We start from the raw sequence: 23,225 nt of genomic DNA on the forward strand, positions 1-23,225 counted from the left end.
AAATCAGAAATAAAGGGCTAAACACATATATCCTTAGAATTACTGCAAATCAAAGCAGTGGAAGAACTTAGAACTTACAGGCAAAAAGGTCAGTTGCTACATTAAAAAAAACAGGCAAACCTAAGCCTACGTTATTAGCCAAAACAAGAGAAACAACAGATTATGATTTAGTAAGGTTAATGGTCAGAATTTTGGTTACTACTACTGGAGATGCTGTTGCTAAAATTATATTCCAAGAAGGGGTGGGTTGCTACTAGCACTACTGCCGGTTCGGTGGAAAAAATTTTTTGTGCATGTATGCACATTTACACCAAAAAATTTCTGCGCATGCACAGAACGTTACAAAATGTTATGATCATTCTAATGCAAAAACTAGAAAATGGAAAAAAAATGCATTTCTGCAATGGAGATTGTTCTGCGCATGCGTAGAACCAAAAATCAAGATGGTGCCGACAATAGAACCGGTTCGTGTGTGTGGGCGGCCGAGTTACTATCTACTCAGCCAAACCTGTCCAAACCAGTAGGAACCCACCTCTGATTCCAAGGATAAAGTATGTCAATCTCTTAAATAAAAACTTTTAATCACTCTCGCTTAAAGTCACCCCTCTGCCCCCCTTGCTTGCTGAGGAGTTTTACATCTTCAATGATTATGTCATGGCTCACTGCTTTGCACATATCATACACTGTCAAAGCAGCAAGACTGGCAGCCATCAAAGCTTCCATCTCCACCCCAGTTTTTCCATGGGTGCGGCAGAGAGCCTGAATGGTAATGTTATGTTTTTCTGCATTTAGACTAAGAGTAACCTCAACCAGATTCAACGGGACATTATGGCACAGTGGAATGAGCTGGCTTGTTAGCTTGGCTCCCTGGATTCCAGCTATCTGGGCCACTGCCAGCACATCACCTTTTTTAATTTGGTTCTGTTGCACTAAGTTGAATACCTTTGCACCCAGACGGACCACAGCACAAGCCACTGCAATCCTTTCCGAGTCTGGCTTCCTGCCAACATCTACCATTGATACTCGGCCTTCTCGGTCAATGTGGGTTAAACAATCAGATGCACCAAGACATTTGGCAGTCGAAAGAGATCTCCAACCCTTCTCTGCTTGGCTTACCATCCTGGAACGAATGTCTCTAGTCACATGGGAAGCCTGTTTGGAGAGAGTTGTTCCTGTCCAAAGGCACTTGTCATTCAAGCTGCAGCTCAAAGTCTTCAGAAGAAAGCAATTGCTACTGAGCTGAGCTTGTGAAATCCTTGATGAGAGTTGTCGTGCTGAGTAAGATCCTGGCAAGGCATGGTGTCCTGTAAACGTATTTGTTTTAAACTTTTTCCCCATCTGTTTGAATAAACTTTCTTTCAGAGTCAGGCAGTGGCCTTGTCTGAGGCCCCAATCTTTCAAATTTACTTGGTCCTGCAGAGCATCTTGGAGAAGTGGAAATGACCTTGATGTTGCCTCTGGGGGGGGGGGGGGGGGGGAAGCAACAAAAGTCGATGTTAGAAGAGGAAAACTACTGTTGATTTTATGCAGTGTTCTACAAATTCCCATAAAGCAGAGAGAAAAATAAACCTTCTAAAAATACCATTCTGAATAAGGAATCTTTTCTCAAAATTTTCCAGCATTCTTATCAGTTGTTAGAAAGTAGCTGCCCACAATTCAAAGGACTATGTTAATTCTGGGCTTGGATAGGACTTGGCACTGATTCTTGAATAACAAGTCTCCATACTACATGGCAATCTGTATTTGGGGGAAAAAATCCTTGGGTACTTCAAATGCAATTTGTATACACAGCATGGGAATAATCCAAGGAAAATGAAAGGCCAAGTTGGCAATGGATGTGATCAGTTTAGAAGTCCAATGAAAACTGCTGAAGGTGGCAGAAATCCAGTTCCAGAATTCCACCTATCCAGAAAGTCAAACCATATAAGCAATCAAGGAAGGACGGGATTTACACAGCTAGTGCTATATTTCTTGATGGAATTCACTCATACATGATGGTGACATTTATTTATTTAAAATATTTGTATGGCTGCCGATCTTAAACATACCTCTAGGTGACTCACAGCACTAAAACTGCCAACTATAAAACAGTAAACCATACCCTCCCCCCCAAAAAAAAAATCCCACCAAAATTTGAGGGACAAGTGTTTTCTTATCTGTCCACGAAAAACCCAAAATGGGATCTCTTGCTGACGGAGAATATAAGTCAGCTACTAGCTGCAAAATCCTTTCCTCTGTAATCTTGAGCCGTCTTAACTTGTCCTTTAAAATGGAAGTAGGAAAATCTAGCTGTCTGAGATGTATTAGATAATAAATAAGAAAGTAGTAGAGGGCGTGCATAATATTTCAATTTAAAACATCCTGCTTCAAATTCAAGAGAGATTATTCTGTCCATTATGGAAGTGTTCGAGTCCTGGATGGTTGGAACAAGCCACTTTGAACTCAAAACAATGGAGTATTTCTAATATGAAACATTTCTGTACACCCCTAGAAAGCAACTTCAGAGTCATTAATGACCACAGAATCTTCCCCCACCAACTAAAAATTCCTTGCACAAAAAGCCTAGAATTTTAAAGCTATGGATTATAGATATTCTAAAAGTATACCCAGATATTATCCAACAGGAAATGACAAATAAAGAATGGCTGAAAAGGGCAGATATGTTTAGCTTAGAGAGCAGAAAATTAAGGGAAAAATGAGAACAGCTTTCAAATAGCTGAAATTTCAGAAAACATAGACTACCATGCTGTTCCTGAGGACAGTATTATGAATAACGGGAGTTTAAAAAGAAGATTTTAGCTAAATATTAAGACACTTACTAATAGTAAGGAGTTACTCAACAGTTGAACAGATTGCCTTCCATAAACAAAAGCTTAAAATAGTCATCTGTTCAGGGATGTTTTACTTACATTTATCCCTTTCACTGACGTCCACACAAACACACACCTCTATTCCTGACCCCTCTATTTGCAAGTGTAAAAGGAGGTCATATCATCCAAGCATAAAGCAGTATTTGTGCTTGATGATATGGAATGAGCACAGGTAGTCCTCGACTTAAGACCGCAATTGAGCCCAAACTTTCTGTTGTTAAGTGAGACATTTGTTAAGTGAGTTTTTCCCCACTTTACAACTTTTCTTGCCACAGTTGTTAAGTGAATAACTGCAGTTGATCAGTTAGTAACTTGACTGTCAAGTGAATCTGGCTTCCCCGTTGACTTTGCCTGTCAGGAGGTCGCAAAAGGTGATCACGTGACCCTGGGACACAGCAGCGGTCATAAATGTGAACCAGTTGCTAAGCCTATGAATTTTGATCACATGATCATGGGGGGGGGTGCTGCAAAAAATTCACATTTTTCAGTGCCGTGCTAACTTTGAATGGTCACTAAATGAACTGTTGTAAGTTGAGGACTACCCAGACAGTAATGTTTACCCTGACACTGTAAACTTTTACAATACACGTACTCCAAGATGTGGCCTCCTGGTTGTAAGATACAGCCAAAATTTCCAGAGAACATAACTACTTTTCCATTTTCATACCCTGCAGCTAAAAGCAGTTCTCTGCAACTGCCAGCTCTGGCCATGTTAACAAGAAGCCCGTCATGCTTGGCCTGGTGCTGCCAAGTGCTTGTATTCCTTCCTCAATCTGTGTTATCTTTATCTAGGTCAATTTCAGTTGCAAGCCTCCTGGGAATCAGCTCCCACTCATTAATCCCTTGGCTATGGCCCTGCCAGAGTCTGGTGCCAAGGACCAAGTTAAAAGGCGATTTTTAAAAACATAATGGAAGGCATGCTTTTTAGATACAAGAGAGGAAAAAGGAAAGTGAGATGGGAAGAAGTAGCCAAACATCTCTTTAATGATGTGTATCTTTACAAAGTTTTGGTGCCCCCTCCCCCTCTCTTTGCAGGGATACTTTTTCTGGGTAGCAATTCTATTTTATTTCCAATAGCTAAGAGACTAAGAAAGCCTCTCAATGTACCCATCTGCCATATTTTTCAGAGGATTTCTTTAGGGTGTCAGGAATTGTTTATGATGCAGCAGAAGCTCTTTCTTCCCCAGAAAAATAAGCATGCTCTGTCTATTTTTCATCCATTCATGGCTCTGGTTTATTTATTTTTTTGGGGGTGGTGGTGGTGCAAGAGCCTTTCTTACAACTTTCAATTGCCGGAACTAAGGCAGAGGGGACACATTAGCCTACCCCGATCAATGACAGCTAAGACCATTGTCTGAAATTATTGCAGCCTATCAAGTATGCGCCGTGCATGTCACTTTTCCCCCCTGCCCAGCTCAACAATGTGGTGCCCATCTGAGAACATGATCTTTTTTGACAGATTAGAATTCAGCAAGTCTACTTTCGCACCATTATTTTCACACTGTGAATGTATACAACTAGCTGTTCCAGAGGTACCAGGCAATAAATCCCATGCAAACTTTGGGGACTTCTTCCTCTCACAACCAATTGAAAGGAACAAACCCTAAATTAATCTTGAAAGCTGACAACTTAAATTTCCACTTTGGTTCTTAACCAGGCAATAGTAATGCTGGAGGTGAAAGTGCACCAGCACACACAAATAATCCATGCATATCTTCAACTCTTCCGTCAAAAGTTCATATAAGTGATATTAACAGGTGGAGGAGAAGAAGAGCTATATAATAGGAAAAAATTCTTATAGTCCAGTATTTCCTTAGAACTGAACTTATTTAGATGTGGCCAATTCTTATACAATAGAGAATTAAGAATCTTGACAGATTTGCACAAAATCACATTATTACTGTAAGGGAGGGGAGACTGGCTCTGGGTCTTGATCTCTCTCTCTCTCTGTCTGATTTTCATGTTTTGATAATCTAATCTCCAAGTTTTCAAGTGAAAACAAACATTATCATCAGATTTGGAAACTCCCGAGATTTTAATCATTTTAATTTAATTCAAAAAGTATCATTTCATTTTGAGCTTTTATAGATGCCAGGTTGTTGTGGATGTTACCGGTATATATCTCTATTACTGTATATCAGAATATGTTTTTCATTGACTCCCCTGACCTCTAAGATCTCGTGTAGTTTTCAGCTGCATTCACAGAGGGGTAATTTGAAGAGCAACACATGATTCCTGCATAGCATTTCTGGCTGCTGAAGTCAATTTATGAAATGCTCCCCTCTCTATTGGTTTCTTTTTGCACAACCGAGGTTCCCCACCTTTTCCATTAGAGACCACAGAGACATTTGATACCTGCCACAGACATTTTGTAACACATTATGTAAAAATCTGTCTACTTCTGCAGATCTGGGAGTAAACTTTAGGTTACACAATCCTGGGCATTCTCCCAAAATGTTGGGACTCCATTTCCCCAAAGACCTGGCCAACATGGCCTTTGAGTGAAATTTGCAATGTTGTTATCCCAACAGCATACCATTGTTAAATGAGTCCCTATGCTTTGCTTTCCGATTATTATATGATTAGAGGTAAAATTGTAGCAATGTGGTGGTGAAAGTTACTACTTTCATAGCATGGGTTGATTCAGGCTTCCATCCTTCTGAGGTCTGCAAAATGAGAACCCAGATTGTTGGGGGTAATACGCTGACCATGGAGTTCACTTAGAGAGCTATAAAGCACTGTAAAATGGTATATAAGTCTAAGTGCTATTGTACAGTGTATAAGAAGCAGAGAAGATCCACACCAAGATTGGCAGGAGAGACTGTTTCCATAAACAGACTACAAGCTTATGACTGCATGAAAGCAAAGGAAGACAAATGGCAACTAGAGTAAGTCAACACAGAGTTTCACAGTATATTCATTATTTTATCAATGTCTTTTGCAATTCATCAAGCCTTCCACACTGCTAATGAGTCTATGTGAAGGACATCAAAAGAAAACTCTAAGATTAAACTGTATTTTAAGAAAAAAATGTTCTGAAGTATTCAATAAAAATAAGAGAGGGAGAATAGGACAATATATTCTTTCCATAGCATTCACTGCGGTCCTCTCTTTGACTTTGGACCTTCTATCCACTTCCTACTGATTCACACAAGAGCTACCTTCGTGGAACTTTGTAATCTGCTTCAAATTAAATTGGGAAACTGTCTTACTTGTTCTATATATTCCTGCAGTAGTCTGTAAATCACAACAAAGCTGGTTCTACCCTAGTCGCAAAGACTATGTTATTTGCAGAGAGAAAGTCAGTGGTCGCTTTTCCCGAGGTGCAGAATGCATGGCCTTACCAGACATAATTTAAGTCCCAGATACATAGCTGCATGTAGGCAGCCAACTTCCCATTCCAAAACCAGCTGGAAGGAGCCTGTCTTTGCATCCAGCTTCCTTTGCTCTCCCCCACAAACGTCTTATTCAATTACAGGCAAACCTCCAAATGTATGGTTTACCACATGATACTCCCATGCTGTGGAAATGCTAGTAGTTAATTGTTCCCATTTCCCAAATTATCTATATCCCATCCTTCTAATTCTTAGCAATATACCAGACCTTAAAGTGGGTTTAAGTACAGAGCCCCAAGGAACAGCTACGTAATAAAAAATTCTCACAGACTGGAGAATGGAAGCTCAGAAACCTCCATATTGCTGCATTAGCAAGATGCACATCCAGCATTAGTTTGAGCTGCGTGCACCAAAAGTGATGCCCCAGATAATGCTTTTAAAGAAGAAAACGTGCACATATTTCTATTTCTTATTTATAAAATGTTAAGTCTCTGTTTACAGGTTGTGAACCATCTTGCGTAACTTAAGTACTTCTTACGTACTGATTGGTCACCCACCAATGAGGATCATTGGCCTGTTCTTCATTTGGGAAATGTTGAACATGCCTGAGAAGAAAATAACGAACATGCAAAAATTATTAATACTCCCAGATTTTATAACAATGGAAATAATGCAAAAAATACAAAATAAAAATGTTGGTGATGGTATGGGTGTTGGCGTAATAAATATTAAGCAATTGTCTCTTGAAGTAGTACTTGTGAATGGGGAAAACATAGAAAGCAAAACCAGACTATGAAAACAGTTCACATGAGAAATGAAAAACAGCAGTCTATAACACAATTTGAAGGACTTACTCCCAAATAAAATACCAATTATGATCCTTAATCAAAGGACTCATATGCTGTAAAACAACGGCAGGAAAGTTTTCAGTGGCTAGGGGAAAAACTTTATTTAGATATTTTTTAGACAGCCCCGGAACACCGTAACATCATGTCAAAGTTGGCAGGAGCAGAGTTTGTAATTCCTTTCCTCCCTTCTGTCCCATACACACGCCTAAAATGAACTCTGAACAAACACAGGGTAACATATTTGGATAACATGAGAAGACTGCAAGAAAGGGAAATCAACGGTTCCTGATTCCTGTCAGCATTAAGTACAATAGCAGAACTATTGTAGTGTGCAAATTATTTATAATTTAAAATGGTTCAAGCACAAAACAGCTTTTCTGTTACTACTGAGTATCTCAGTTTTGAACTCAAGTCTTTTGAGACCAAAATAATGCTATTTTGAGCCTGGAATTCTTTTTTGGATGAAATGGAACAGTACTGGAACTCTGCCAGTAAGATTAGAATAATCTGCTTTGAATTCAAGAGCTGGGATGTTTTAGTCTTGATCAATTTTGATTTGGAAGCATTTTATAAATCCTTAATTCATAACATTTGATTTCATTTTAAGACTTTTGCACTGTATTGTGCTTATTCTTAATAGTCCAGCTCTGGCTACGCATCTGGGAGAGAGAGAGAGAAAAAAAACTTCCACAAAATGGCATACCTGCATGTTGTTTCTTTTTTCTGCCAATAGCTGCCCCAATAATCTGGATCAACTCCTCTTCAGAGGCATTACATCGTAAGTGATCCCGTAAGGACACTTCTGAATTTCCAAAAAGGCAGACCTGAAATAAGAATAGAAGATGAACTGAGATATAGCTCCACTCTCCATCAGATTATATGGATATAGCACTATAGAAAAGTTTAATAAATCCCCACAACATTTTAGTTCCAGATTATCTTTCAAAAGAAAACATTGGTTGCTCCAACAATGAATCAGTTTTGTAACTTACAATAACTGGCAATGGCTGTACGAAATGCCAGTTGGCGATATCCTTATTTTGAGGCAAGTATGCAACTCCTACTCCATTTGAAGATGGAAAACAACCATAACACACTACTTCCCACTAAAATCAACAGGTCAATTTTGGGTAAGTCTACCTTTCCATTCCAGACTCCCAGAAATAGTACTAGGAGTCAGCTTTGCAAGATAGCCAAGAGAAGAAGCACATTCAGATGAACTATGTGTACTTTATTGAAATGTTACATTAACAGAATTTTGCAAGTCTGAAAGTACATTTCTCCCCCATCATTTTTAGTGCCCAAAAAATTAGAGAGGGTCCTTTCTGAGGTGTTTGGCCATACCCACATTTCCTTTTATGGGTCAAGCTGCTCTTATCTAACCATCCCCTGGCTGTGTCTCTTCCCCCTGCCTCCCAAGTTCATTCCCACACATTATTATAGTAGGAGAACAGTCCCAAGACCATCTCTGAGAACTGCAGGAACTCAACAAGGGTGTGTACTAATGTAGACTTGCTTATTGAATTTTACAAAGTTCTTCCAAGTATGAGGACTTAGAAGTCGGTATAGACTGGAAGCTAACATGCAACGTTCCCAAGTTGGGCATATCTCCTGTGCAATGTTTGCTTTGGAAGTGATAGCATGTTCTACTGATCTGCAAACATCTTGAGGTCAAACTTTGAAACAGGCCATTCCAACCTCCAGCTGCAAGTCAGAAACTTTAGGGTCAGAATGGCATTCAGGAGTCAAGACATTTGGAATTTAAAATGTTTGACTTGCATCTAACATACTATCAAAAATATTGTTTTTCTCTGGGTTGAGGACTGCACTTAGCTTTTGATTGATATCCCAAGGGCTGCCCTCTAGTAAATGAGTATGGTCTGGACAATTAAGTAAATGGAGCCAGGACAAGAACTAGATTTATTTTAACATAAATTAAATGAACTTAATTGGGAATTTTCTGTTGAATTAAAAAGAGCCAGGTCTTTAGGTCAGCAGCCCCAAACCTTTGGGCATCAGGGACCGGTTCCATGGAGAGGTTTTTCCACAGACCGGAGGGGATGTGGTTTCGTGTGCTACCTGCATCCTGGGGATGGGGCTTCGCTTGTCAGCATGGCCTGATTTCATGGCCACTGCCAGTCCACAGATCAGGGATTGGGAACCCCTGCTTTAGGCTCTTATGAAAATCGGGGGGGGGGGTGTCCTCACTCCAAGGGACAAGATGTTCCACAGGGCAGGTGCAATGGCAAAGAAGGTCCTTCTCTTAGATCTCGTCAGCCAGAATAATTAAGCTGACAGGCCCTACAACATGCCTTCTCTGCTGCCACGGATGGAGCAGGCCAATCCCACTGAGATGAGGTCGTCCCTCAAGTAGCCTGGACTCATGCCATGAAGGGATTTAAATGTGATTACCAGCAGCTTTAATTGCATCCAGCAGCCAATGTAACTCGCAGAGCAGTGGTGTTACATGGGCCATTCTTGGCCCTAGGAACTGCCCGTGTGGCTGCACACTGTATGAACGCTACCTTCCGACTCTTGCTTACATAGTTAGTTGCAAGAGTCAACATTCTTGACTCTTGCAACTATAAAAGGATATCCTTTTGGTTTTCCTGGCAATAAAACAGAAGTAGTTTATTTCCCCCTGCCGCTAAATTTTTGTAAACATCCCAGTCTAGCCTACAGCACCAGGGTTTCCTAGTGGCCTCCTGTCCAAATACTACATCCAATGTTGCCTCAGTTGTTTTGAGATCAGCAAAGATCACTTAAATGTTGCCACCTGCTGGTTCTTTAATTCAAACTTCTCCTAGCATGACACAAAGCACTGGCTTGAATATTTCAAGGACATTAAGATCAGGCTCTGTAAGTCATTTAAGCTAATGAATTTGCTCTGACTTAGTGTCAACAGATATTAACGCAATGCTTGCTGTCATCAATTATGGGAGTTGGAACTTTTAAGCACTAAGTCTGAACTAATTACAAATAACAACTTTCAACGTGACAGTAAAATTGATCATCCTCTCCCTGCTCTCTCCTCCCATTTTACTACTTGGTCTGTACCCCACATGTCTGATTTAATAGTGCTTGCCAATTACCACTTACAAGACCATTTCAAATAAAAGACGGAAGTATATTTACTTTCCATTAGATTTCATATTTGAATACAGTGTATTGGAAAAGAAAAAAGAAAAAAATCAGGAAACAGCAAAAATATGTTTGCTTCAAGTAATAAATGAAACAGGAATTGTTATATAATTTACTACTTCACTACTAATACTACTTTATCCAAGATGGTTTAAACCAGTGGTGGGATTCAATTTTTTTTACTACTGGTTCTGTGGGCATGGCTTGGTGGGAATGGCAGGGGAAGGATATTGTAAAATGTCCATTCCCTCCCCACTCCAGGGGAAGGTTACTGCAAAATCCCATTTCCTCCCAATCAGGGACTCGGGAGACAGAGAATAGATGGGGGCGGGGCCAGTCAGAGGTGATATTTACCAGTTCTCTGAACTACTCAAATTTTCCACTACCAGTTGTCCAGAACTGGTCAGAACCTACTGAATACCACCTCTGGTTTAAACCTGTTCTGAATTCAATGCCCATTTTTAATGAGCTCCATGCATGTCAAATAAATAATCATATTTATCATTATCATTTATCAAGTTGTACCCCCTTGGTCAATATGGGAGTCTGAATTAAAGCATTCCAGAGAGATAGGTGTTAGCCTTTGCTTGAAATCATCAGTGAAGGCTTCCATTTCCCTGGATAATTGGTTCCATGATCAAACAGAGAAAGCAATAGAGTTACCTTCAAATTCCCATCAGCTGTGATCCTTAGCCGATTGCAGGATCCACAGAAATGCTCAGACATGGAAGTGATGAAGCTAACTTGCCCTTGAAAATGTGGTACCCTATATGCCTGTTAAAAGACAATCATGGGAACAAAATGGAAAAAAAAAGGCCAATGAAGTTAATCACATCATTTGTACTTCATTCCTAAAATTTCTTCTAGGTTGTGAAAGGAGAAGCTAGGGATACAAAAATGTTTTGAATTCAAACTTTGTGAAATTCAAAACACCTTGCCTCCAGCAGAAAACAGCTGTCTCCAATGTGAAATGCATTTATTAAATGCATTAATTAAATTTATAGGCTGCCTGACTCCATTGTGACTCTGGGAAACATATACAATAAGTATACATTAAAAACAATAAACTATAAACATCTACAAAAAGCAGATGTCCCAAAAAATAACCCCAATTCTGGCAGACTAATTATCACTATGTTCATCATTCACTCTAGCTCAGATCCCGGGAAAGAGTCAGATTTTAAAGGTTCATCTGAATAAGGTCAGAGTGGGACTAAACAAATTTCTGAGGGGATTATAATTCTAGATGAAGGATGCTGTGATAAAGAAGGCCCACTTCCGGATCCCCTCAGGTAAAATTATTTAGTCAGTGGAAACATACCCGGAACATACCAAATATGCTGGAATATATAGGATAGGCAGACTGGATCTGAGTACACATACAAAAAAGAAAGATAACTACTAGAACACTACCACCCCAAATCCCTACAGATAGCCACAAAGAATATCATGGTTGACAGTACTTTTGAAAATGCTAAGATATCAAAGAGAACCATGACAGCTGCACTATTCCTGTCCCAGCTCTGCCAGAAATTAGAGAGAAGTGTGAACCATGCCATCTTAATATTATGTCCCAGTATAAAACCAAGCATAAAACGCTCTAGATAATCTGTATTTTCCACATTATGCATTTCTAGCTTGTTCTCTGAAACTACAGCATGACCACTTTTTCAACAATCTTCCCCAAGAAGTGAAAGTTGGCGAGAGGATGAAAATTGTCCAACACTGTCCACTTCAGCAAAGTCCACTTCTTGAGGAGGGAGTGAAGCATCTCTTCCTCCAAGAGAAGCTTGTTTATCACCCACTCTTTCAGCAAAACAAATATTATTGCACAGACCCAACCACACAGCATCCTCCAAATGGTTTTAACCACCCAAGGAGTGACCTCTCCCCCCCCCAAATTGGTTTAGTAGATTTGAGGATCCTCAGCAGTTACTGGCTGAAAAGCATTCCAAGTAATTCTACAAGACCTTGCCTTTGTCAAAGCTATAGGATCTGGACAGTTGGAAGACAATTCCAAGCAAGTCTGTGCAGCTTTATCTACCAGATGAAGCTCTCCAGGTTACCCTGTAACTTCATCTCTACCTAGCTAGGAACAAGTCTCCTTAAAAAAAAAATCCCTGAACAGCTATCTGCAGCTGAGATAAAATGCCAACCTTATCACCATGATGTAATCTCTATTATGTGTTTTTATGTTCAGTTGGGTTCATTTGTTGTCTTCTTCCCAACTGCTCTTTTAGTATCTCTTTTGACATTTCATCTTCTCAGACAACTAAGGAGTTCCCTAGGATTGACTCCCAGTAAGAAGCCATACAGGAATAATCCAATCTAACCCAACTCCTTTGACAGAAAGGAAGTGGCCAATTGCTCCATCAAGCCACCCATCAGATCCTCAGGAAAAGACCTCAATCTCCTCCTGAAACCCTATAGGATGGACTCATCTAATAACTGTATTCACCTGTGGCATCCAAGGGTAACCTCAGCATGCCTAAACTCAATCAGAGATTAATGGAATGGGCTAATTCTGAGTTTTATAGAAGTATCTTAGGCTCAACCCATTTTATACTCAAAATAGCTGTTTCACCCTTGAAAATGGTGTTTCATATTAAGTATCATTCAAATTCTACTAATTTTACACACTCCTAATAGTTGTGAATTAGATGGGTTATGGGGAAAGTTTAGGACACTAACAAGAAATTCTGTAAATGCTTTTACAGAATGAAATGTTACTGAGGTTAAAAGTCACCAGTAAAAACATTCATGTATCAATACTATGCTGGAAATCAATTATTGAATTTGGGATTTTATTATTCCTTCAATATGTATATATATCATCTTTATGATAAAGAACAGACACTAGCATTGTAAAGATTCTTATCTTCTTACCAACAATTTCCTGTTAAAGTTATTTCTACAGAGGTCTTACATGCTAGATGGAAAAATCCATGACAACATTTTAATGATATGTGTTTAGATGAAGGCTATTTTAAAATTCTTACGTGCTGCATACTTCTCTGTTAGAAACACTATGCAAATCATGTACAAATCACATGTATTATGGAACACATTTATATTATAAACACAACAGTAGTTGTCATGGATATAACTGCAAAATGATCAAAATTCCCAGACACAATACCTCATGCATAGTCTACATAAAAAGCAAGCACAGAATAGTTTATGTATAGTAGATAATACCAGAAATTTATCACAGACAACTAGGAAGGTAATGGTACATAAATCTACTCTAAAAACTGAGGAAATACTTAAATAACTACAGTTTAGAAAGCATTATTTCTAGTCTTTCTGACTACTCTCTCTCTCTCTCTCTCTCTCTCTCTCTCTCTCTCTCTCTCTCTCTCTCTCACTCACTCACACACACACACACACACACACACACACACCTCTCATCTTTAAACTACTGCAACACACATGGGCTACTCTTGAAATTCTTCTCATTTGGATGTTGCAGCTGTCAAGGAAGGCAGCCACACAAACAATTCTCGAGGCCCCTAGGGTGGCCCATATAACACTGCTGTTAAGCAAGTTGCACTGGTTGCCACCATGGGATCCTGTGAACCCCATTGGTCAAGTGTATGTGCATGCTAAGGATCACATTGGCTAAGGAATTTGTCCCCCTGGGTCTAGGAAAAGAGCCCTTTCTGCCATAGCTCCGGCCATCTGGAACATTGCACCCCTCTAGGCGAGATCTGCACCAATCCTCTTGGCATTCTGCAGAGTGTTAAAACCTAGCTCTGCCAATTCACCTGAGACCCCAAAGTGAATATGTCATATGGCTATGGCTAATGGACTGACAGATGATATTACCTCAAACTGTTTTAACTTGCTCCCTTCTTTTAACTCCTTTTAGCTATCTTTTTAATATTAATACTTATTATCTTAATAGTTTAATGTTTTATATATTTGTTTTTATCTTCTAGTAAACCCCCTAAAGTCATTTTAGGCGAGATGGATGACGTATAAGTTTAAAAATTACATGATAAATAGCTACAGTACTGAGCCATGAGTAGCATAATTGTCAAAAGTAGACCTTATGTCTGTTCTAGCAGGACTATAGAATTCGCATCATGTATCTTCCTCCCTCATAGCTAACCAAACTAATACTGACGTAGCAGACCAAGAAGCTCTCTATGATTATTGATAATTTTCACCTTGGCAGTGCTAGAAGCTTCTTCACAGGGCAACATTTTCAAGTCTGGCCATTTCTGTTTAATTGTATCCAGCATTTCTTTGTAGCTCACCATTTTCTTGAAGTTCCACTTGTTGCCTAAAGGAAGAAGGAAACAAACATTATTGATCAAATAAGCCTACTTTGGGAGGTATTTTATTATACAAAAGGCATGTTTTTAACTATAGCACATTGTCATCTGAGGTAACAGAGTGCTATGTGATTAGACAATACTTACGATGCAATGACAGGCAGTTAAAAACAGTGGTAGCAGTGGAAGGAGCAGAAGTCTGTGAAAATCCCATTTCAGTGCAATTTCTTATGTTTTTTATATGGTAAAAATAATAGTATTATTATTATTTAGTATTATTAGTAAAACTTAATATATAAATGTAGGAATACGTGGAATACATTCATTGCGTTTTGCTGCCATGAAATTGATCGGAGACATACAACATAAATAAAAAAATACCAGCAATGCCAATACATTGGGGTTATACCTTTCCAAAGAGATTCCCCTATATGCCACAGAGGCTGAAGATACCTGTAAGTTGATATTCTACCACCATCTTTTGCAGGAATGGGAATCTGCCACTCCCTTTACTCAGTCTTTGAACCCATTTGTAATCTTAAGAACTCACCATCAAAAGGCATGTATTCTATAAAGCGCACATCCAGGGGCTGCTTTTCTGTAAGAGAAACAAAATCCAGCAGCTCATCTTCGTTGAGTCCTCTCATAATCACACAGTTCACCTAAAAGAAAAAGTGAGTGAATGAGTACAGGAAATGACCCAAGGCCATTGTGCACAACAGCACAAGTCCATGTAGCAATAGCACTTAGACTCATATCCCGCTTTACAGTGCTTTACAGCCCTCTCTAAGCAATTGACAGAGTCAGCATATTGCCCTCAAAAACCTGGGTCCCCATTTTACCGACTTTGGAAAGATGGAAGGCTGAGTCAACCTTGACCTGGTGAGATTTGAACTGCCAATCTCTGGGCAGCTGGCAGTCAGCAGTAGCCTGCAGTACTGCATTCTAAGCACTGCAGCACTACGGCTCAGTAGATAGTTGATAATGTGTTCTCTATTATCCTGCCCCCCATTTATTTATGTATTTTTCATTTACATATAATAAGTGCTTAGTGAACAGCATACTGTCTGATTCAGTTGCTTATATGGTAATACTTTTTAAAATCTTAATTTCTTACTCTGTTATCCAACCATTGATAAAACAAGTCTCGTGTTCTCTATTATTGAAAAGAAAATTATCCCTATCTTTCCTTTATGGGATTTTTTAAAATTATGGGATAACTAAAGACAAATGCGTATTGGGGAGTTACTTCCAAAACTAGCTATTGGGATTAAGGCATTACAGCATCCTTCCTAATTTGAGGAACTCCAAATGCCTTGGGTAATAGGTCATTTCCCATAACTCCTAATCAGCAGAACCTCTAATCTTCACCATTTTTAGTTTGGAATGGTGAGATAAGAAACAAATAGGCAACAACACTGTGTTTATTTAAATAATAAATAATTGAAAGTAACATATGAGATGTGACATAACTATGCCAAACTAAATTTGCACAATGGTAGCAAAATGATTAGAATGCAGTATTGCAGGCAAACTCTGCCCACAGCCTGAAATTTGTACTTTTGGGTAATAAAATGAATACCATGTAGTTCTAGATTACTAGTAAGGAATATTCTCACCTTAACAGGATTATAGCCAAGATCAAGAGCTTTGTGAATTCCTTCCATTACTTTGTGGAATCCTAAAACATCAGAATGCAATTATTCAAAAAAAGTTGAGCAAAATGTTTTATAAATACACATAAACTGAATCCATAATACTAATATATAAATTTATAAAATTTAGAATAAATGTATACATTTATTTTTGCATTCTTTTAAACATTAATTCACGACTCTCAAACACATTTGAGTAAAAGCTTCTTTTTGTATGTAAAACAAATGAAATATAATAACACAATGTGCTTTTGGAACAATTCTAAATACTTTTCTGTAAGAGTAGTCACAATGGGCTTTAGATATACATAACATTATGCCGAGTGTGTTTTCAAATGTAGATAGAAACCCAAATCAAGACTTTTCACAAATTTTCACCATCCCTCCAATCATGTTGATATAAGAAAAGTTTATTCAAGAGGAATATAAAGTACTTTATGTAATCCCCAAATATTTGGAAAAGAAAAATACATTGTTATTCCATGAAAGAAGAGGAGTGGGATGGGCAGTCATGAGGATTAAATAACATGGACTACCATAATTGTTTGATGTAAAAACGTGTTTGTTATTTCTCTATCCTGCTACTACGAAAACCTCTGACTTCAGTTGCAAAGGTTTACTCAAATAAAATAAGCTTGCAGACTAAACATGACATCGGGGAGCATAACATACAGTGAGAACACTGGAGTTACTGTATTCAGGAATCTGTTCTGCTTGTAGAAAGGCCTGGAAGGAAATCAAAAAGAAGAGAACTTCCGTGCAACTTAAAGGAATATCGGGCAATCTAAGGAAACACTAGCCAAAAAGAAGCATCAATATTTTTTTAGGATAAATGCATCAGGCAAATATAAAGCCTTTTTACTAGTGATTTAGATCAAATCCACCCTGTCAGACACCAATGTGATGTTTCTATAGTGGCAATATATAGGCAACATGAAACCTGCCTACTTTAGATTTTCCTGCCCCAAGCAGTATCTGTCCATCTAATTGCCTACCCTGAGAAGCAATCATCCTCAAAAGGTGAACCCAGGCCCTCTCTGATCCTCCCTTCTCCTATGGAACATAATTCCTCTTGAAGATAGAGTGGCTCAAAACTTTTTGGAATTCAGGAATTATATCAAGAAAGCCTGTAGAAATTCAAACGGAAATGACATCCTCCACATGGCGACCGTTTCAGTCATGAATTAGGATGATCATTAATATTGTTGCATGTTGTGTTAAGCTTTGTAACGAAGTGGAGTATTTGCTACTAAAGTTGGTTATGATTGAATTGGCCAGAAGCCTTAAGGTAAGGTAAAGGTCCCCCTCGCACATACATGCTAGCTGTTCCCGTCTCTAGGTGGCAGTGCTCATCTCCTTTTCTACGCCAAAGAGCCAGCACTGTCTGATGACAATTCAATGGTCATGTGGCCAGCGTGGCTAAATGCCAAAGCCACACGGAATGCTGTTACCTACCCACCAAGGTGGTCCCTATTTTTCTACTTGCATTTTTACATGCTTTCGAACTGCTAGGTTGGCAAGTAATGGGAGCTCATGGCTCTAGGGATTCAAATCGCTGAACTGCCAACCTTTCTGATCAACCGTGTCCCTCCAGAAATCTTAGCAATAAATAAAGTTTCCTAGTGTCCTTGAGTCTAGGGTGGCACATAAATTTGAGAAATAAATATGCAAGGGATGCATGTATTTTAAAACTGTGCTGTTCTGGAAGTAGCCACTAATGGATTTTTTTTGGCTTTCATTAATTTATTTAATTCTATTTTTAAGACCATAATCATCATTTTGTTGGGTGAGTCTGGGCCTGCTAGAACAACTAATAGTTTGGTGTCAACTTATTTAATACTTTCTCATTTTACAGGAGTGGATCTAATTCTTGACTAGCAACAATGAACAGTCCGAAATTTTAGTTACACTTCCCCAGGCATCACTATGAACTGACTGCACTATGGTGGAGGTGCAGATGATCCTGTTGGATTCATCCAAACTTTATCTCCCTGCAATAAAGTTTTCTAAAATTTGATATATGATTAAAAAATATTCAAATATTCAAGCACACAAGGATAAGGTTCCTCTGTGTATTCAGAGATTCCCCTATGAAGCACATATTTAGAAACAATTAAATGTAACACAGAGGGAAATGTGCAAAAACATCTTGAGCTGATTAAAGTCACTTTTATTGGCTGTTTTTCCCTATTATGCCTCCATTAGTTTTAACTGACAGTGTAACCCCATCTAGTGGCTCTATATGGGCATTTCCCCTACAAGGAACAGATTGCAGCCATTCCAAACAAATTAACATGGTTTCAAGTGTGTGCTTTCAATTTTGGAATCCATATAAGGGACTCTCCTAAGCAATATTTATCTTGTCTCTGTGCTGTCTGCTATCATCAACCCTAAGATTGTTAGTAAAATAGCAAAGGATGTTTTCGCAAAGAGAAACAGGAAACATTTGAAAACATTTGAAACTTGTACTTGGAAACGACATGTAACTCTCAGTTAATTATCTTCCACATACACTGTACGCACTATGCATATTAATTCCCAACTAATTATTCCAGACTCATCTCCATTCCCATCCTTTGACAGCATCATTTGTACTCTTACAAAAGTGGGAGAAAAGGCATTTCCCAGCATTTTATATCAGCCTAACTGAATCTGATTACTGTTCAATGAGATGGATGATTTGCTGCTGTTAGTAGGGGCAACATGTTTTCTCCCATTGAAGGAGGAGGAGGAGCCTTCCCTGCCACTACATGCTTTGATAATATTGCTGTCTGCAGCTCTGGGTTCTTTCACATTGGACACAACGTCTAAAGTGAAGTAGCTGGTGACCTGTCTCACTGTTTTAATTTCTTCAAGGCCTTGAACTGTGATTTGATGAGAAATAACTTGGAGATTGAAAGAAATTTTCTGTGGCTGGACTGGGAAATAATCCAAATATAATACGCTACGCTATACTACAATACAACACAACTCCAGTACAAGCAAAACAAACAAACAAACCAGCAGGCAATATCAAAAGGTTCCTTAGTGGTGCTAAGAAAATGCTATGGATGAAAACACGAGGAATTGAAGGAATTTGCCTTTTTTCTTTTAGTTTTATCAGTTCTACATTCAAAAATAAATTTGAAGGCGTCGAGGGAGAGAGGGACCTGTATAATTGGTAACATCAATTTTTCAGAATTATACATGCTGGGATATAAGAAATCAAGAACGTATTAATGAGAAAACTATTTTTCTTTTTAAAGAGTACCCTTTTTTATTTATTTGCCATATGAAATCTCTGTTCATGATCTCATGGCAGGTTGAAGCTGTTGAAATTTCTAGTCTCCCAAGGCAATTCGTGTCTTAAGACACATTGAGTCATTTACATATAGGGATGCATTTTATATATCAATTTCTCTGTAGCTTTTAATGGAAACCTTTACAAATTATGAAGCCACCCCACCCTGTAAATCACAACCACCACCAACAATTCAGTTTAATCTTTGAATGCCTTATGTATGGAATATCTTTATTTAACTAGGTGCACTAATAGCAAATAGCACTTAAGACTTATATACCACTTCACAGTGCTTTATAGCCCACTCTAAGTGGTTTACAGATCAGCATATTGCCCCCAACAATCTGGGTCCTCATTTTACCAACTTCGGAAGGATGGAAGGCTGAGTCGAGCTTGAGCCAGTGAGACTCGAACTGCTGAACTGCTGGCAGCCAGCAGTTAGAATACTGCATTCTAACCACTACATCTCTTTATTTAAAGTAAAGTAAAGCTACTTTTGGGTTCTTTATTTTTCTATAAAACTGTATCAGTATAGATTATTTTAATGCACTGAAATTCTGATGATCTTATGTTTTCTCAAAGTTTGAGTTTCTCAAATTTGCTCATTCTTAAAATTAAAGAACTGAAACTGTAAAAGTTTGGAGGGGAGGTTTTTATTTATGGTTTACTGATCTAGCAGCATCCTCAAACCAAAGCAATTTTTGTTTCTAAAATGTACACCATTAATATTAACAAGAAGTTAAACCCAAGAGTTCCACAGAATCTACCTGAGTTTATTTCGCTGTCAACTGAAATTCATTTATGTGGCTAAGGAAAGATTTCAAAGTGGTATAATGTATTTTCAAGAATAATGTAGCTGCCTCAAATAACCCATTTCGGCCAAGTAAATCGTTTTAATATCTAAATATATGGCTTTTCCACAAGTTTTTTCTAAAGTATCTACAATAACTAATGTCTAAATTAGAATTTAAAAGCAAATGAGACATGTTATTTGATCTTAATGTCTAATAATAAATCCCTATCTGATATTCAATTATGGAATTTTATTAGATTCTAGTACTAGATTCTAGTACTAGATTTATTTAAGTTCCAAGTTGAGAACAATTCTCAAGCTACTGAAATTTCAGCAAGAGCTGTCTGCACTATTAAGAGTTCACCTAATAAAGTTTTAAGTTCAGATACTTTCGCTGGTGCAGTGGAGTCATACCTATAGACTGGAAAGATTGAAATGGAAAATTCAAGTACACTGAATTCAAGTACACTGACCAGCAGAACTACTGTAAAAATGGGCAAGAACGTGGGAAAAGAATAACCAGGAACAGTAACAATATAGTTTATTGATCAACCTGGCTTAAAATTTGAAACAGTTCTTGATGTTCCTTATTAAGCTTATCTAATATGATATTTTCTCTATCAGCATAGCACTGTAGTGCTACATCTGTGTTCATTGGGTTATCTATAGAAGCATACGTATATGTTAATGCAGTTCTGTATTTATACTTATTATTTTAATGAAATTATGGAAGTATAAATCCTATATATTCTGAGGAACTCTAGATTTCTGATCTGTTTTAGACAGCACTGCCTAATTTTTAATTATAGTTCATTTAATTATTGTTTATTAACAGAAAGTCAAAAGCTTTCTTTTATGAGTGAATTGGGTAAATATATTCAGTGCTATTGTTACAAAAAGTAAAGTCATTTATTTTTTAAAGGAGGGTTACAGTTCTACATTAGTTATAATCAGTAATAGTTGATATAAATCTATTATGGATTGCACAAGTAGAGGCTAAACCAATTTCGTAGTATACATAATGCACAATGAGAATAAAGGCTTGTGAGAAGAGGAAAACTGGGGTTTGATTATATACCATATTTTTTGGAGTATAAGACGCACCGAAGTATAAAACACACCAAGGTTTTGAAGAGGCAATTTTTTTTAAAAAAAGTAGGTAGGTAGGTAGGTAGGTAGAAGGAGGGAGGGAGGGAGAGAGGGATGGATGGAGGGAGGGAGGGAGAGAGAGAGAGAGAGAAATAAAGTAGGTAGGTAGGGAGAGAGAGAGTAATGAGGTATTTATATAGGTAGATAAAGGGGGGGGGGGAGAGAGAGAAATACAGTAGATAGGGAGAGAGAGAGAGTAGATAGGTTTCCCTTTGTTTTTTATTGGGATATTTTTACAACAGGCTATTATTATTATTATCATTAAATGTATTCATCTGTTTTTTAATAATTCATCTGATTTATGATGAGTTCCATTGTAGTGTATGCCCCTCTGAATCAATGTTGACTCCTGACAATTGTCTGGAAAGATTTTCATGGCAAAATTTCAGAATTCTTTGACATTGCCTGCTTCCAAGGGCTGAGAGCAGAGGTGGGTTGCTCCCGGTTCGGCCCGGTTCGGGCAAACCGGTAGTGGCAGTGGCGGGAGGCTTCGCCCCCACCCCCAGGCCCGGATGCTTCTGTGTATGCGCAGAAGTGTCACACGTGCACGTACGCGCGAACTGGTAGTAACAATAATGGAAACCCAACAATGGCTGACAGTGAATGACTGGCCCAAGCTCACCCAGCTGGCTTCTGGCCTACAATGGAACTAGAATTCATGGTCTCCTGATTTTCAGCTTGATGCCTTAACTATTACACCAAACTGCCTCTCTATTATATTGGAGTGGTTAAACAAAAGTTACACACTTTATACTTTTTTGACTCTTTTTTGACCATATAACAGAATAATTGAGTTAAATTTCTCTCAGAAATATTTTCTCTATCAGCATAGCACTGTAGTGGTACATCTGTGTTCCTTGTGGTATTTATAGAAGCATATATGGTAGTGCAGTTCAGTATTTATACTAATTATTTTAATGAGTGCTAAACCAACAGCTAGGACTACATTTGCTGATATTTCTTCTGATACTTAAAAAAAAAGAAGAAAATCCTGATAATAACGTTCTGAAATTTGGATTAGTGTGCAAAATATGTTACTGTGAGCTTAACCAAGAAGGTTATGAAAACAAAGGAACATCCTCTTCATGTAAGTTACAATTTTTCTGCAGTTACTACTATAAGGAATAAATAATGAGCAAAAATAAGTACAAGAGTTCTTGTCTTGAAGATAAAATTCTGATTTCAGGAATTATGTGAAAGTAAACTCTTTCTTCCCATTAAAATGTTTTACATTTTGAATGTATATCCAATGAAATTGTTTTATTTTAAAATATTTTAAGGTTCTATTGCTGTTTTATATAGATTATAATGTACATATTAAAAGTAAGTGGCAGTCTTACATTTTTGTCCAATATAATCCCAGAGGAATTTTTCATGGAGGATATTGTGTAAATTCATTTTTTTTTTTTAAATCATGAAATCATGGCTTTTGAGAAACCGTGTTCTATACAGTGCTGCTCAGAAATAAATGTGTACATTCCACAAGCAGCTGAAAATGGCAAAAGATGTAGCTGTTTTAAAGAGTTGCAGATAGGTTCTATGGTCTTGTTCTTGTATATTTTTTCTTGAAATCCTGTTTCAGAATCAAATCAAATGTACGGCATAACTTATTAAAATATGTACATACCAATATATTAAATTACAGATGATGCCATACAGTAAAGAGTAACACCATTTTTAACCAACATATATTCAAACTCAACATGCTGAGCAGTAATTTAAAAAATAAACTTGAAATTTGAGGTAAAAAAATAAACTTGAAATTTGAGGTCAAATGATCAGGTAGCTATTGAGAATACATGTTCTCTGATTAGTTCTGAGCTCTTTACTCCCTATCACATGGTAAATGCCATTCAGGGCACAGTAATAAAAAT

General features: G+C 37.9%; 1 protein-coding gene across 2 annotated transcripts in view; it reads right to left on the reverse strand.

Moving 5' to 3' along the window:
* Positions 1-467: 467 nt before the first annotated feature.
* Positions 468-23,225, reverse strand: part of MOCS1 (molybdenum cofactor synthesis 1) — a 33,272-nt gene continuing 10,514 nt past the window's right edge. The window contains exons 5-11 of one of the 2 annotated variants that reach the window (XM_032215718.1): positions 16,094-16,155; positions 15,025-15,136; positions 14,367-14,482; positions 10,858-10,968; positions 7,757-7,877; positions 6,763-6,810; positions 468-1,457 (exon numbers count right to left, since the gene is read on the reverse strand). In XM_032215718.1, the coding sequence (XP_032071609.1) occupies positions 583-1,457; positions 6,763-6,810; positions 7,757-7,877; positions 10,858-10,968; positions 14,367-14,482; positions 15,025-15,136; positions 16,094-16,155 (1,445 nt within the window). In that variant the 3' untranslated portion in view covers positions 468-582. The remainder of the gene's footprint in view (positions 1,458-6,762; positions 6,811-7,756; positions 7,878-10,857; positions 10,969-14,366; positions 14,483-15,024; positions 15,137-16,093; positions 16,156-23,225) is intronic. The other variant, XM_032215719.1, reaches the window with a different exon arrangement.

This window comes from Thamnophis elegans, chromosome 4 (genome assembly GCF_009769535.1).
Source record: "Thamnophis elegans isolate rThaEle1 chromosome 4, rThaEle1.pri, whole genome shotgun sequence".
NCBI lineage: Eukaryota > Metazoa > Chordata > Lepidosauria > Squamata > Colubridae > Thamnophis > Thamnophis elegans.